We start from the raw sequence: 15,767 nt of genomic DNA, 5'->3' as shown, positions 1-15,767 counted from the left end.
TTTAATTGTACTAATTATAATAGTTGATGTTGAATTTATAACAATAATAAGTGTTTGTCTATTAACAAAAGTATTCAAGAACCTTTTTTATTTAAAAAATATATATATTTTATTAGGTGTACATGTAATAACTGTGCAAAAATGCCAACTGAAGAGGAAAACATCTGCTGCAAAGAAATACAGAAGGTAGTGTAATAAGCTAGTACCAAAATTATGCATAACGTGTTAATAGTTCTGTATAATCCTTTTTTCATATTTAAAAGATGAACATTAATTATACAGTATGTTCTCATTGTCTTACATTACTGTTTAGGTTGTAAAACGAATGATGGAGGTTCCAGACACTCCTAAATGTATGGTTGAGCATCCAGGTTTTGAACCAAACTGCTTAAATCCGTATACTTTGCAAAATATCAATAATATTTACAGAGCCGACTATGGACCAGTGAGACGCAGAAATGAAGAGGAGTAAGTATTTATTAAATTGTATGAAATTATGTTGTGTAAAATAATATAAATAAAAGACAATAGATACAATATATATTTATTTACACAAGACATGTTATTCAAAGACAAAAATTAAATCAAAATATATTTTCACATCACATATACATGTTTCCAATATACCACTGGTTTTATACACAATATTGAGGTTTTCTGTTCCTGCCATAGGCGCTTCCGTTATCTGGCCTATCGCAGCTTTGTCAGCTGGTGCTGGGGCTACCTAGGACGTAGTGTGAGGGTTGTCATCCCCTCATGTGTTGTTAACCGGATCCGCCTACAGTTTCCTGATCCAGCGGGACAGTATGTTGGGTTCCGGCCACCCCTCGACTGAATCGTGACACACGCTGGGCAATCACCTCTTCTTTGGAAGGTTTTTCATACTGTGATGACAGAGGAGGTGGAATGGGGATTGCATGCAGCTCTTCCGCATATGGCTTGGGGTCCACAAAGACTTTATGTAACAGAAGGCTCATAAGGTCATCGACATAGTCTGTAAAAAACAGAATACTGAGTCCCTCTATGGGTTTATATAATTACTGATAAATAAGCTACCTTTGTTTTATAATTAACATTTGTGTAATATTTATAAAAAAAAATTGTAAGCTTATATTTATTTTATTATAGCTTTTTTTATATTATTGTTAATAAAACATTTTACAACTTACTGTATGTTGGTTCTATTTTCACTGGCTTTGCTGTGCATTCCCCTTTTTTGGACTTTGGAAAAACGAACTTATACACAGCCTGTCCTTCAGTTGTTGTTGCCTGCTCACGGTTAGCATTTTCATTATAGTGCATTGCTGCAAGATACAGCCTGTAATCAGTGGACAATCCATAAAATATGAAAAGATTAGTAGACTGTGTTGTGACAAATAAACAAACAATTCAGAATAAGAGACAAATGTTCAATCAATGATTATAATGGTTTCTTTCTTGCAAGAAAGGCTCACAGTCGCACAGTCAGTCAAGAGAATGTGAGAGTGCTCGCCAAGATGGGAGGCTCTCGATCTCTTTATATCTCTGCTACTCATAACATAGATAACATAGGGCCACAGGCAAGGCTCCTAACCTATTTTACCTGTTTCTTCCTTATTAGCAAAGAACATTATTTATTATAGGGAAAGATTATTAATATTAATTAAATAATGAATAAAAAAAACATTTCCATAACAATTGTTAGAAACAATGTTTATAAATATTACTGAACATTACCTGCACAACATTCCTACGAAAGGGAAAATCACGTTCTTTGGGGCAAAACGCAAAATCAGACTGTGGAAAGCCTCCAGTGATGACGTCTGAAAGTTGTGGCTGAGCTTTTCTATATCCTTGAGAACTCTCTTGTTGTATAATAGCTTTTCCACTTTATGGAGCGCTATTGATCCTGTAGCCAAACAGATAAAATATGAAGAAAATCTCAAAATGTTACCATTTTACTGTCATTCTATTGTCATCTGTCTCTCTATACAGTCATACCTGGTTGGAACCATTTTTTTGGATCCCTGGAAACTTTGTCTGGGTGTTCACACTTGGGGAAGAGGTGGTTCTCATGAACATGTACATTTTGTATGTGGTTCTGCAGTGAATTCCACTTCGCCACCTTTTCTGGCCCAGACTCAGAGGAAATCGCACTCCAGTAAACATGGTTTTTGATGCTGTGCAACCATTTTTTCAGCACCTCGCAGTCCTTCATTTTTGAAAGTTTGTCAAGTTTCTTAGATAAACCTGTACAAAGTAAAAGCTTGGTTGTACAATCATTATTTCAAGAAAATCAAATTACCCCAAAAATATAAATGTACATGTTAGGTTTAACAAATAACTGAATAAGTATCAATTCATAATACAAAGATAAATAATTACCTTTCTCAAAGTGCCACACGTCATAGAACTGAGTGATATTGCGGTCCCTCAGGTACTTCTGAATCTGCGGATGGCGATCGGTGACGATGTAGTCAACAGCTAAACCATGAGACTCCAGCTTATCGAGACAACGCTTCAATCCCTCCTTTTCCATATGATAACTGCCACCAACCTCATTGCTCTGTTGTTGGGTACACAACATTTCAAATGTATAAACAGAGTAGAGTATAAGCAATAACAGATAAAAGAAAATGTAACTTTTTTTTAAATGCTTAATTACTAACCTGAACTAGTTGAAGATCCAGAATTTTGTTGGTTTCCATGTGCATAATGGTGTAGCTGCCAAATTTTGCTGAGTGTCCTATAGTAAACATCATAATCAGATATAGAACATTACTGAGAACATCAGTATCATAATATTTTAGGATAACTCAAAGACTATAAAATAAACGGTGTGATTTTTTAAAATATACTCTAAACGTACCTGGCGTGTCAGCACGCATATCTCCAGCCACAGCAACATTTCCTCCCTCTTGCAGCTGTCTTATAAGATTCAGTTGATCTTGGTTCCACTTGTGTATTATGGTAGGCTCAATGAAATTCCTGGCATGAATCCTAAATGTTACGAAATGCATCATCTGGAGCTTCATGGCTTTGAAAATCTATTAACATAGAAATCATACAGTACATACATACAGTATGTACTGAAACACAGTATTTTTTTGTGAATTTTATTGTAAATTGTAATACCTTCTCTAGTTGTTTAAAAGATCCACCGGTAAAATACGTTGCAGCAGACAATAGCAGGTTTCCAAGTGGGGTACTCCCAACAATGGGCTGGCTCTGCCAATGTCTGTAGTAGTTACACTTTTCACAAAGCTGGGTGAATGCAACAAAAGTCCCCCTTCGTCTGCTCTGGACAACACACTTTGTCTTACAAATTGGACAGGACACAAACAGCTCTCGAAGACAGCTTTCAAAAACAATGTATTTGTTATCGCTGTGGTCGGGCTGTGGATCTATCCTAAGGCAATATAAAAATAATAAATATTAGGAAGTTGCTTTCATGTTTTATATATATTTTTAAACACAAATGTATTGGTAAAACAAGTGTGTAAATATGTATTTATATCTTACGCCAATTCTGATTCTTCAGTGACAACAGAATCTGGGTTATATGTGGAATCAGTGGGTTCGACATTTAATTCTGATTCTTCTTCCTCATCTAACACCAGACGAGGTCTCTTACTGGGCCTGAAGACTGAGCCCCTTACTGGTGTTGAAGACAGCTGCACATCAGGAAACATGTCAGTTGTTTGGGTGCCCACATCATGACCATAATATGTTGCCTGAATGCCTACAAGTACAAAAAAAAAACAAAGTAAAAAATACAATTACTCATAACCATCGGTCATGCTATTACAATTTTTTTTACAGTGAGAAACACAAGCCACTTTCTAATACACATACGTTTCAGTAGCCGGTATAACAATTATAATAAAAAAAGACAATATGTACTAGAACTGCATATGATAAAGTAACACAAACACATTTAATGTCTGTATTTCATACCTTTGCTCCTTAAGTGGAAACTGCTCAATGTACCCATTGAAAGTTGTGTGCCCACTGATCGCATCTTTGGCTTTATCTCTGTGGCTACAGTTTCGGTCTCTATAGGGTCTGACTGACATCCAACTTCATTAAGTGTAGATGTAGTGGGGAGCTCTTGGGAACTCGCACCCTGCTGAGATGTTGTCTGTAAGAAATAATGACAATATGTAATCAATGATCAAATTACAGCTTAAAACATACATTTGACATGTAAAATAGTAGGAAAAAATTACTGGATAATAATCATTGGACCACAAAAAAAATAAGCTTCATAAGCAATATTTTCATATAATTGTTCTGACAAATTGTATTAGTCCTCAAAGGGATTTTTTGATTAAAGAGTGAAGATCTATAGTAATCGGTACTGAATGGAATCGTTACTTTTGTATATTTAGAACGCTTATAACCAAATATCTGTCGCTATAACTATTAACCCAAAACATTGGCTTTACTATAGTAGCCAAATCAAACACAGAACCATGTTTAGCATGCCTGCAGATAAACAAACATGTAGATAAACAATACATAAACGCTCTAATCAAAGAATAATATACACTAATTCCAAGTTCGTTGTTGAGATTAAGAAAAAAAGTTCGTAACGTTAGGGTGTTTGTCGCATAACGTTAATTATGAATAAGCATTTAACTAACTGGTTTGCAGAGCCAAACAGCGTTGTTATTTGTTCACTTCATTGATACAACGTACAATTAGCAATACAGCCAATAGCAATACAAACCAATACAGTAAAACACATCGACGAAACATAAGTCATACTTACAGCTTGTGGCCCGTAAACAGCTTCTGTTTTTAAAGTTGGAACTGCTCCATCTTTCAGGACAAGCCGTTGGGCGAATCCTGCATTGAACTCGCGAAGATTGTGGAAGCTTTCCTCGGTAAAATGTGCAGCACAGAGAGCGAGATTTGGGTAATAATTTTGAGGGACCGAGTTAAAAATAAATTTTAACCATTGATCCCTAACTTCCCCGTCCCTAGGAAGACTGAACAAAGTGGACCTGCAATCCGGATGAAAATAACAGCGTTTCGTCGGCATCGCGGCAAAGACACTCCAGCATAAACAACTCTTCTCAATCTCCACAGCAATATAAAATGGCCTCGCCCCCCACCTAATTTATTATTCTCGGAGGAGGGGTTTATGTAAATATTGGGCTTAGTGACGTCAGCAACCCTGGAGGAATGTCGTGTAGTCCCTACCGGCCGTTTGCTGTAGTCCTTAGAAATGGATTTCTTTAAAAGCAAATATCTCCCTTTGCTTAAAACTTTGAACGTTGTAACTTTGCAGATGTTGTTTATGCTCAAACAGGAAAATTACACACTAGCTAAAGCAAGAAAAGTTAAATCGTGTTTTATCACCCCTTTAAGCGCGCGCTCCTTGTTCAAATAAACGGCGCCGATTCAAATAAAAGTGAACCGGGTGGAAGACGGAGGTGAATGATTATGTTTCACACATAGGCCTACTCATTTTGCGGTGAGTATTTTTCCCAGGCCTATGTTAACAGGTGTAGAAGTTCTTAACTTTGGCCCGCAAGATACTTTTCGTGCCGTTTTTAACTCCAACCCAGACCAAACGAGGATCTTGATTAACGTTAGCTTGTTCAGGTGTGTTTCATCAGGGTTGGAGCTAAATTCAGCAGGAAAGTGGACACTGCTACAGTTCAAAACTTCTGGCCGGTCTGTAGCTATTAAAACTGTGCAAAGACACAGTTGCAGTGCAGTGTTCGTTTATGTTTACTGTGACGCATGCGCTGGATTAAAGTGATGATAGCACAAGGTTACATTTTAGTATTCAAATGTTCTAAAGCCAAAAATGTTTAACGTTAGGTGTGTTTAATGCATAGTTCGTTCACGAAGTGTTATTTATGCTTGTTTTTTTTTTTATCCCCAGATAACCATGGTTAATAAATGGTCAGTAGATGACACAAAAGAAAGTTTCAGAGGTAAGGTTACAGATGAAAATTTATAAATGTTCATTTTATGATGTTTTGAAGTTTCAACTCACAAAGTTTCTAACTCACCTGCAAGTGCAACATAACCACCAAGCAGATTTTAGTTTTACCTGTGACATTGAGGGATGTTTTAGAATATATAAAACTGTTTCAAGTTACAGAAACCATATCTATCGAAAGCACAGACAAGTTTTGCATCATCCCCTATTTGAAAAGGCTACTTTATTTGAAGATAACAATGAAAGTGAGGTGATCTGCTAGAGAACAACCAAAATTCTTTGCTTGGAATTGATTTAGAAACTGTGTTATTGGGACTGAGACAGCATGTACTGTTTTGTATTTAAGATGCTGCATGAAATGACAATGAGGTTTGGAACAGACTTGGCGAAGAACATGGAAACATCTCTGAATGAAATGGCCCCAAACATCATCAGGAGTGCAAAAGGAAGTAAAAAAAAACTACGCCAATCTCATTGGACTAGCAGAGGAAACCACAGAAGGTAACTACACCATATATCTTTCCCCATCTAACCTATCTGTTCCATGCCCAGTGTAAAGTTGCATTGTTTGCATTGTCAATGTAAAGGTTGTAGCTCCTATAAATTGTATAAGTGAAAACATGTATTAAAATAATGCAAATATTAAAGGAACAGTTAACCCCCAAATAAAAATTGTCATCCACACTCACCTCTTGTCATTTCAAATCTTTATGGCTTTCTTCTTCAGAACACAGAAGATATTTTGAAGAAGGATGGTAACCGAACAACAAATGTGCCCATTGGTTTGGTGTCTATATAATAGAAGTGAATGAGTACCAGCATTGTTCGCTTACCAACATTCTTCAAAATATTTTTTTTTTGTGTTATGCTGAAGAAAGAAAGTGTCATATCTGTGTTGTGTCATGAACTATCCATTTAAAAGAAGGAAAGAACCGATGAGATTCAAAGTAATCAAAATGGAACTGACGTGGTAGCATGTTGAATGTTCTTCAGTCATCAGCAATGTTGACATTCAAACACATTACAAAGCTTTTTATTATTAAATATATCTCAGATTGTGTTAAACTGGAGAAACAGTCATATACATTGGTTGTTTTTTTGGTAAGTAAATTATGGGGTAATTTTTAAGTCTATTTGATGACTTGTGTTAATTGGTGAAAAGCACTCAAAAGGTGAAATGTTTGTTTTACAGGAACCCAAAGGTGCTACACCAACCATAGTGTTTAACTGCTCTCCTGATCCCCTCAAGGCTGAAAGTCTCAGCATTATAATGGACAATGTGAACATCATAAGAGAGGCAGACATTGACATGACACAGGCTGTGGAATGCCTATTTGCAGTCTATTTTCTCTTTAATGTGCAATACCCGGTTGACATTAAGCACACAATGACTTTTATTCAAAAATATATGCTTAAACTTAGACAACAGCACGGCAAAAGAACACCAATACCTGTACTGAAAATGTACAGTCAACTTGTGTAAATTGTAGAGCTATTTAATAGTGGTTTTAATTGTTCATGTATTGATTTTTATCTGCACTGTTAAATATCAAAAATGATTTGTTTTTCCTCATTTCAGAGATATATGTAAAAGTGAAGTACTTTATATGTACGTAAAAAAGCTTATGTGTGTTTATTGCAAAGTGAAAATGCTTAAGTGAAATAATTCAAACTAAATGGTTAAATGTAATTAAACATCTTAAATGTGAAATTTGCTGTCTAATACAGAGTATACAGAGGTGCAATTTTAAATGACACTAATATTTTTGTATAAACAGTTGAATAAATTTAAACATTTAGAATTTTCTGGATTGTTTATATTTTCTTATTCAATAATAATTTTAACTTGTTTAATAATAAAGAACCCTTAAATGGTTCTAGAACCATCTAACTTGGATTCAAAGAACCATTTGGGGTTCTTTTTATGGAACCCATTAAAGTGGTTCTATATAGAACCATTTTGGAGTTCCATATATGAAGCGGGTGATAGAACCATTTTTGGTTCTAAATCGAACCATTTCTTTTAAGAGTGTATAATAGAATTTAATGCTTTAAGACGTTTAGCAAAAATTAAGGCTAAAATTTTATTAAGAAGACATATTGGACGCCAATTATCCTGACAAAGAACATCTTTTTTGGGTTTGGGGAGCAATGTGATAAGGCCTTGTGTAAGTGTAGGGGGGAGAGAGCCTTTTAAAATACTTTCTCTAAAAACTTACAAAAGAAAAGGTGCTAATTGTTTTGCAAATAATTTGTAGAACTCCGAAGACAAGCCATCAACTCCTGGAGATTTGTTAAGTTTAAGACAATTAATGGCTTCAGTGACTTCCTCCAAAACAAGAGGTAGATCACACATGTTTCTGTCTGCCCTGTTAATTTGAAAAAAACTAGGTAATGAATCGAAGAAACATGTAGTAGCTTCGTAATCAAAATCGGAACTATACAAATCTTTATAAAAATCTGCACAAAATTGTGCAATTTTTTTTGGACTGTCAGATATCTGTCCATCAATCTTTAGTCTATGAATTGTATTATGACTGGAATTGTGTCTCTCAAGTTTAAAAAAATAAGATGAATTTTGTTCACCATGCTCTAACCAACGCTGTCTAGATCTAATAAAAGCTCCTTCGGCTTTGGTTCTATACATCTCATCTAGCCTATTCTGCAATTTAGACAGTTCCATATTTTCTTGGTCAGTCAATGTTACTATGTTCTGAGAAAGAAATGCTATTTTAGAAATGACTTCATTTTCTTCAGACCTCTTCTTTTTAGCTAAATCACTACCATATCTTCTTAGATATTTACCCACTTCAAATTTAAACAGTTCCCAATAAAGGCTAAATCTTTTTTCTTTTGTAGCTTTACCTAAATACTCTAAAATTAAAGTTTCTAAATGAAGTCTAACAGACTCATGTTTCAAATGAGAGTTGTTTACTTTCCAAAAAGATGCTCTATAATTATAATCCTGTGTAAGAGACAAGTTAATATATATAGCTTTATGATCAGTAAGAGGGGTCACTAAAATATCAACAGATGAATTGTTAATAAATCGTTTGGAAACTAGCCAAAAATCAATCCGAGATCGACAGGAGCCTACATTATTTTGCCATGTATATGATATTTTTGAAGGAAATTTTTCCCTCCATATATCCACCAAATCAAAGCGTTCCATAAAATCTTTTAAATAATTTCCTGAGGTAGAAGAGCGAGGAGGCCTTCGATCAAGTGAGTTGTTAAGAACGGTATTAAAATCACCTCCCATAACTATTAAGGAGTCAGGATATTTATCTAGCCAAAACAGTAACCGTTCTTCAACACAATCTAGTAAGACTTCATTATCAGATTTTGAATTATAACCATAAAAGTTCAGCAAAATAATATTGGAACACTGGGAGTTGAATCCAATCACTAAGAGAAGATAATGTCCAGTATGATCATAATCACTGTGTAAGATGCTACCAGAAAAATTATTTTGAAAGGTACAAACACCTGCTGAATGTTCTGAACCATGTGAAGCCCAAAGATTATTGCCCCATTGTGATCGCCAAAAGTTTACATCCTGGATGGTAGAATGTGATTCCTGGAAAAAGACAAAATCGGTTTTAAGGGTTTTAGTAAACAAAAATAACTCCTTGCGTTTAATACTGCATCTCAATCCCCTGGCATTTAAAGAAACAAAAGATAATGACATGTCAACAACCAACCTTGAACAAAAGCTGCTTCAGTCAGCTGAACAATATTCCATGCTACTTAGCCAACAGACAATAATAAACTCTGAAAAAGTAAAACAATACAGAAAACCCGAAAATCAATACTTACAAAAAGCGAATTTCAAAACAAACAGTCATGGATTCATTAATCCATCGTCCAAATCAGTCAGACATTGCCACAGAAGGGGGAAACACCTCCCTCCCTTCAATAAATGCTCGGCCACCCACAAAGTACGCTTTCTTACCAGCCTTGCGTGCGCTATCAATCACGGGCCATAACAGCTGTCTCTTTTCGCGATCAGTTTTACACAGGTCTTCGGTGAATCGAAGCTTGTTCGCTTGCAAAAATTATGATTTTTTGGCTGCTTTCCAAACTGCGTCACGAAGTGCATGAGAGATGAATTTCATGATGATCACTCTGGAATCCTTCTGCTCTTTCCTCTTGGGACCCAGGCGATGTACTGCCTCTATGCCATCCACAAGCCTAGATTTCTCCTCCGGTAACAAAGCTTGGCAGATCTTTATAACTTCCCTCCGGACGTCTTCTGCCTCGGTCTCGCGAACTCCATATAATTTGAGGTTCCATCGCCTAGAGTACGCTTCCAATTCGTACACACGGTTTTCGATCTGATTGACTGAAGAAGTACACTTCTGTAACTTCTGTTCCATGCAGGACACGTTTTCTTTAAGCATGACAACTTCAGCGCAGGTTGATTCAATTTTTTTCTCCAATTCGTCCAATCTAGCACCCAACTTTTTTTCAATTCCGTCTGCCCGATCGTTAATGAGCTGGGAAAGCGTGGTGATGATATTGTCACCATCCATAGTGATGGAGCAGGGGATTCCCTAGGGGTAACTGGTAATTGAGGGAAGTCTTCATCATTGACAGTAATCAGCTGTTCGACATAATCATGACAAGCGTCCATTAAGACATTGGAAGAACCAAGGGAGTTAGCACCTGTATTCGATCCTCTTCTTTTTTGCTTTACAGACATTTTTCCACCACAAGTCAACCAAGTATTATATAAACAACTAACCTGAGAAGAACGATAGAAAACTGGGTCTTTATAATGGAAAAAAAACTACTTTTTCACGATCAAAATAAAAGTTGGCAAAGCAGAGCTAATTAAAGCACGTCTTCGCTATGCGCCATCTTGCCGCCCCCCAGTTTTCCGTTTGTTTTGCCTCCAGCTAGCGCCGTGACATACCTGTGACGTCCGCACAAAAGGGGTCTATAGGTCTCTGCAGGAAAGTAATGGGGAGTTACTAGATCAAGGTGTTTTTACACCATGATACCTGATTGGTTGATGTAATAGTGACGTTAGGTTTAGGGGTGGGGTTGGGTAAGGGCGATCATTTAGATTGCATGATTCAGAAACACCCAGCAGTAAACAGAGCGCCAACCTCTCGCTCTCTCTCGTGAGGCCAATAAGGAAGTGACTAAAACTGCAATTCATCGACTGGCCGCTTGAGGCTGGCTGCAAAAGGGAGTCAGTCCCATAGACTCCCCATGTTAAAATGCCCAACTTTACAGCAGAAAAAAAACATGTTTAGAGCCTGGTTCAAAAAAAGATTTTGGTCTAAATAGCAAATTTTGCCCTTCGTGACAACTGTGAGGGGGGTGAATTTGTTTTATAACTCATCAGTTTCAATTATATTAAGACTTAAAGTTCTGCATAATTAAGGGCGTGGCCACTTGAGTGACAGGTTGATTGCCGCTGCTGACACTGCCGTCGCGCTAAGTGGGCGTGGCTTCAGCAAGTAGCTCCCGCCTTTTTGCCCATTTTCGATTGTCCGGGAGAGTCGCGTGGTGACATTCTGCCAGGATGGCGAAGGCTCAAGGCGCGGTCACACTAGAATTTAAACTTGCGAAATTATTTTGGACACCGCTGCGAATATGCGCGGGAGCAAGATAAAATTTAGTCTCCTCAATTATCACAACATGGATTAATATGTGCTTGTACTGTGTCTTTTGCGACGGCGTCGAAAGCGTCTTATTATATTGTACTTTCTGTATCTCTCTCTATATAAATATATACACCCTAAGCAATAAAAATTTATAAAACGTCCTCATTCAAATGTATCATCTGTTCCTCTTTCCTGTTGACACTACAAACCATGCAGCTTCTTTTTTTTATTTAAATTTTTATAATTTTTAAATATGTATTATATTAAATAGGATGCTGCTCTACAGCTAAAGATATAGCGCTTCCTTCATTTTTTTTTAATTTCTGTACAGAGAGTTCACGCAGTGACGTGTCGATCTTCTACTGGTCCGACATCTTCACGTGATTGTGAATTTGCAGGTCAGAGTTCACCAAACTTGAACTTTGGAATGCAGCAAAATGCGAAATTTTTCACATAAGCTTGCGTTTCCGGTCTGACACATTCGCATGCGTATGAATGGAAGTCAATGGAGAGAAAATTATTGCATGATTTAGAAACACCCAGCGGTTTGAAAACACCCATAAGGTGATAAACGCCCACTTTTGCACTGTGCGTTCAATTCATCTTGTATAGATCGTATTTACGAGTTGAATGCACATGAACGCCACCACAATATCGTAAATACCAGTGGGGAGCTCGGGATTTTATTTAAGCCCCGATCTGTACGAGTTGGGGGCGTGTCAGGGATTAACATGGAGGAATATACAATACTTAAAGATATTTAGCTGTGATATTGTCAGGATTTTCTGTTTACTGCGCAGTAAGTTAATCAACGACACATAATATGATGGCTTTATAATATAACAATGCAACTTGTAACAATAAAGTTGGCAGCGGCTTCATAAATTTATTTAAAACATTAAAAAACGAAGTAACGTTATACCTAATGCACATTTCTTTGTTGTTCATTTTCTAGAACAAGAGTTTAAGAACATTGCTGTATTTTTGTGTTTTTAAAGGGTCATGAAACCCCCCGTTTCTGCACTGGTTAGTTCTCACCACAGTTTAAAAAAATGCTAAAAAAGTGGGCGTGGTGTGCAGCGGACCGGGGGAGGGGGAAGAGGGAAGACAGACAGCACACACAACTTTGCGTTCAGACAGTTTCACTTCGCTACCATCGAGATTCTGTGGCGTTTATAGAAGCCTTTTGACAGGTTGTGTCACAGAGCTATAAAAACGGTTACACTCACCAAGTGAATGAATCGCGTTTTTGCCGAACTCTTATTACAAAGAAAAAACACTCTTCTGTGATCCATGAATGTTTTTCTGTTAATATGTGCAATGTCATTTCACAGTCTGATGCGTCTTTCATAGCAAATCAACACATGTTGTTGTGAATAATTAAGCGAAGCGTCTTCTCATAGGATAAGAACATGCAATCTCATGAATAATTTAATAGACACCTACGCTCATCAATGTACTATAGTCCATTGCCACGTCACATATTGTGACGTCAACACAATCTAGATTTTAAATCCGGAAGATGAAAATAGAGCAAAAAAGCTTAAAGGGGGGGGTGAAATGCTCATTTTCACTCAATATCCTGTTAATCTTGAGTACCTATAGAGTAGTACTGCATCCTTCATAACTCCAAAAAGTCTTTAGTTTTATTATATTCATAAGAGAAAGATAGTCTGTACCGATTTTTCCCGGAAAAACACGAGCGCCTGTAGGCGTGACGTGTGGGCGGAGCTAAAGAATCACGAGCGCGAGTAGGCTTTTGCATTGAGAGCGTTTGGAAGCTGTGACATTACCGTGAGGAAAAAAACATCCAAAACAAACCATGGCTAACAGTCAGATTCAGCGTATATTTATGATCCAGAATCAGAATCCAGAGGCTGAAATTTAACAAGAGCAGCATCAGCAACGACGTCTCTATGTGGTATGTAATTAAACTGTATATATTTGCTTAGCGGTTTTGGAAAATGACTAAGTTCCACTTTGTGGTCTTTTTTTTTTTTTTTTTTTTTTTTAAGCTGTACATGTGGAAAGTGCAGTTTGATGACAACATCGCATGTTGTTTACTTGATGTGCTTATGCGCAGATAGCTAAGTTAACAACACAGAGATATTTAAAGCAGTTTTACTCACCGCATGCGGTTCCAACACACGATCGTGACCCTTTTTCGTTGGGACTGCATTATCCTTAAGAAATAAACGATGTGCAAATCCGGCGTCAAACTGGGCCTTGTTTGTAAAACAAGCATCTTCGAAATGCAGGGAACAAACAAAAACACTTGCACAACTCCGTTGATGCTCTGTAAAAATAAACTCCGTCCACTGGTCCCTTAATGCTGTTTTTTTTTTTTTTGGTAATCTGTGCAGGGTTGTCTTGCCCTGGCAACCAAAAACACACTTCTTTTGTGACAATTCGGTCTCTCGCTCTGATCAGTGAATGTCTGTGCTCTGCTCTACGGGAGCGTGCGCTCTTCCGGCAGAAGTGCCTTAGGACCCATATAAGGAAATTCCGCTCCATCTAACGTCACACAGAGCCATACTCAAAAAAAACTTTCCGAAACTTGTGACAAACCGGAAGAGGTATTTTTGGAACAGAAATACTCCTTCAAACGTACAACTTAATTTTTGAAACTTTGTCCATGTTTAGCATGGGAATCCAACTCTTTAACAGTGTAAAAAAACTCAGTATGCATGAAATAGCATTTCACCCCCCCTTTAAAATTAACCAATTTTCTCCAACAGTTAAAATTAGCGGATGCTAACATTGTCTTCTATGATGTACAACACAAACATTTCTGCTATTGTCGGAAAGTCTTTTATTTCCTGTCATTTTAATTTGAAACTATAATGATGTCATATCCTTTCCGAGCGCATCACATCCTCATTCCCGACTCCGCATTCTGTGGGATGGTGGCTCGCGTGTGCGTAACCTAATCGAAAGTAAGTTTCATCTTGCACTAAGATGCAAATATTGCCATCTGACTTGTTTAGATGTTGTATACTTTCACCTGTTTTCATGTTAAGTATATTATATGTATGGTTTGATACTTTCGTGTGTATTTCTTTAGTTAATAGGTATCACGTGAACATGTCATAAGCCTTGTTAGACTGGAGATTGTTTCCTTTACATTATCTCAGCCTTAAGCTGTATTCTCGAGTGCTATATTTCAGTTCTTATGCCCTGTAGTCCCACTGCTAAATCGTGTTTAGCCTCTGTGTCGCTGTCAGACGCACCTAGAGTGAAATTCAGTGCTCCCTGGCCATGCGCCCCTCAGGTGCTGAGCGCATGGGGTGCAGTTGCGCCCCCTTCCACTAGAGGGAAGCGAAGACCACCAAATCCATTTAGTATTCCTACGTTGCCTCATTAACCTTTCGTATGCCTGTATATTAGTTGTTTATGACTCTTTTCAGGTTATTTGACCAAATTATTATATTTCAGAATTCTGATTCCATGTTTATTATTGCATTGGATATTACTGTATACCTTTGTACATGTTTTTTATACTTTTGTACATTGTGATTATTATTTTATTCTTTGTTTCCTTTTCAGACCACACACACACACACACCCACACATATACCTATTTGTACACCAATGATTGTACCCAAACTACAATATTAAAGTTTGCTGGAACAATTTCTCCGTGCCCTTCTCTCTGACCGGAGCCCTGTCAAAGGAAACTGCCAGACCAGTATTATCCCATTCAGAGTGTCCCACTCTATCACATGGTCCTTCGAGCCGGATCTGACAGCTTTCTGGAGACAATATGGAGCCAGGACAAGCATCTGCAGATCCAGCAGTGCGTTCTCGACCCCAGCGGGAGATACAGTTACCAGCATCCCTTGCAAACTTTGAAGTTGGGTACACACCGAGAGTCACAGTACTCCCTTCCACCGAAGCTGAGGAACTCGGAGCAGCAGCCCCAGCTCAAGACATCCCAATCCCTGATCCACTTTCATTGCCATCTGTGAGAGCAGAGTCATGTCGATCCTGGGTATCTTCTCATCGTAGCAGACCAAGATCTCGAGCCAGTGCTGCCTTATCAACTAAGAGGTCCATTGCAGACGGGCTATCCGAGCTACAAAGTGCCATGTTGGAGGAACAGGTCAAGCGGATGGAATTAGCAGAAGTGCAGCGGCAGATCATGGAGCAGACGCTAGTGGATGAGCAGTGTACTCTTCTAGACAAAGAAGCCAGAGACGCCCTCTATGAGA

The 15,767-nt window shown here is 37.6% G+C and overlaps 1 protein-coding gene across 1 annotated transcript; it reads right to left on the bottom strand.

The window, feature by feature from the left end:
- Positions 1 to 553: 553 nt before the first annotated feature.
- LOC113038195 (uncharacterized) lies at positions 554 to 5,192 on the bottom strand. The gene is made up of 11 exons (XM_026195451.1): positions 4,754 to 5,192; positions 3,937 to 4,120; positions 3,502 to 3,721; positions 3,115 to 3,388; positions 2,849 to 3,026; positions 2,649 to 2,725; positions 2,365 to 2,545; positions 1,981 to 2,229; positions 1,717 to 1,888; positions 1,170 to 1,318; positions 554 to 994 (listed from the first exon to the last, which is right to left on the bottom strand). Exons 1-11 carry the CDS (start codon positions 5,024 to 5,026, stop codon positions 765 to 767), a joined length of 2,187 nt encoding a protein of 728 aa, XP_026051236.1. The 5' UTR covers positions 5,027 to 5,192; the 3' UTR covers positions 554 to 764.
- Between the last annotated feature and the right edge of the window lie 10,575 nt (positions 5,193 to 15,767).

This window comes from Carassius auratus, chromosome 21, assembly GCF_003368295.1.
Source record: "Carassius auratus strain Wakin chromosome 21, ASM336829v1, whole genome shotgun sequence".
In the NCBI taxonomy this organism is placed as follows: Eukaryota; Metazoa; Chordata; class Actinopteri; order Cypriniformes; family Cyprinidae; genus Carassius; species Carassius auratus.
This window is presented reverse-complemented; position numbering and strand designations above follow the sequence as displayed.

What these genes read in the sequence shown, in the direction of transcription:
- LOC113038195 (XM_026195451.1), bottom strand. Translation starts at nt 5,026, where the DNA reads ATGCCGACGAAACGCTGTTATTTTCATCCGGATTGCAGGTCCACTTTG. An exon ending in TTCGTAGGAATGTTGTGCAG is followed by an intron (nt 1,319 to 1,716) that starts GTAATGTTCAGT and finishes CACTGATTACAG; the next exon opens with GCTGTATCTTGCAGCAATGC. An exon ending in GAAAATAGAACCAACATACA is followed by an intron (nt 995 to 1,169) that starts GTAAGTTGTAAA and finishes TGTTTTTTACAG; the next exon opens with ACTATGTCGATGACCTTATG.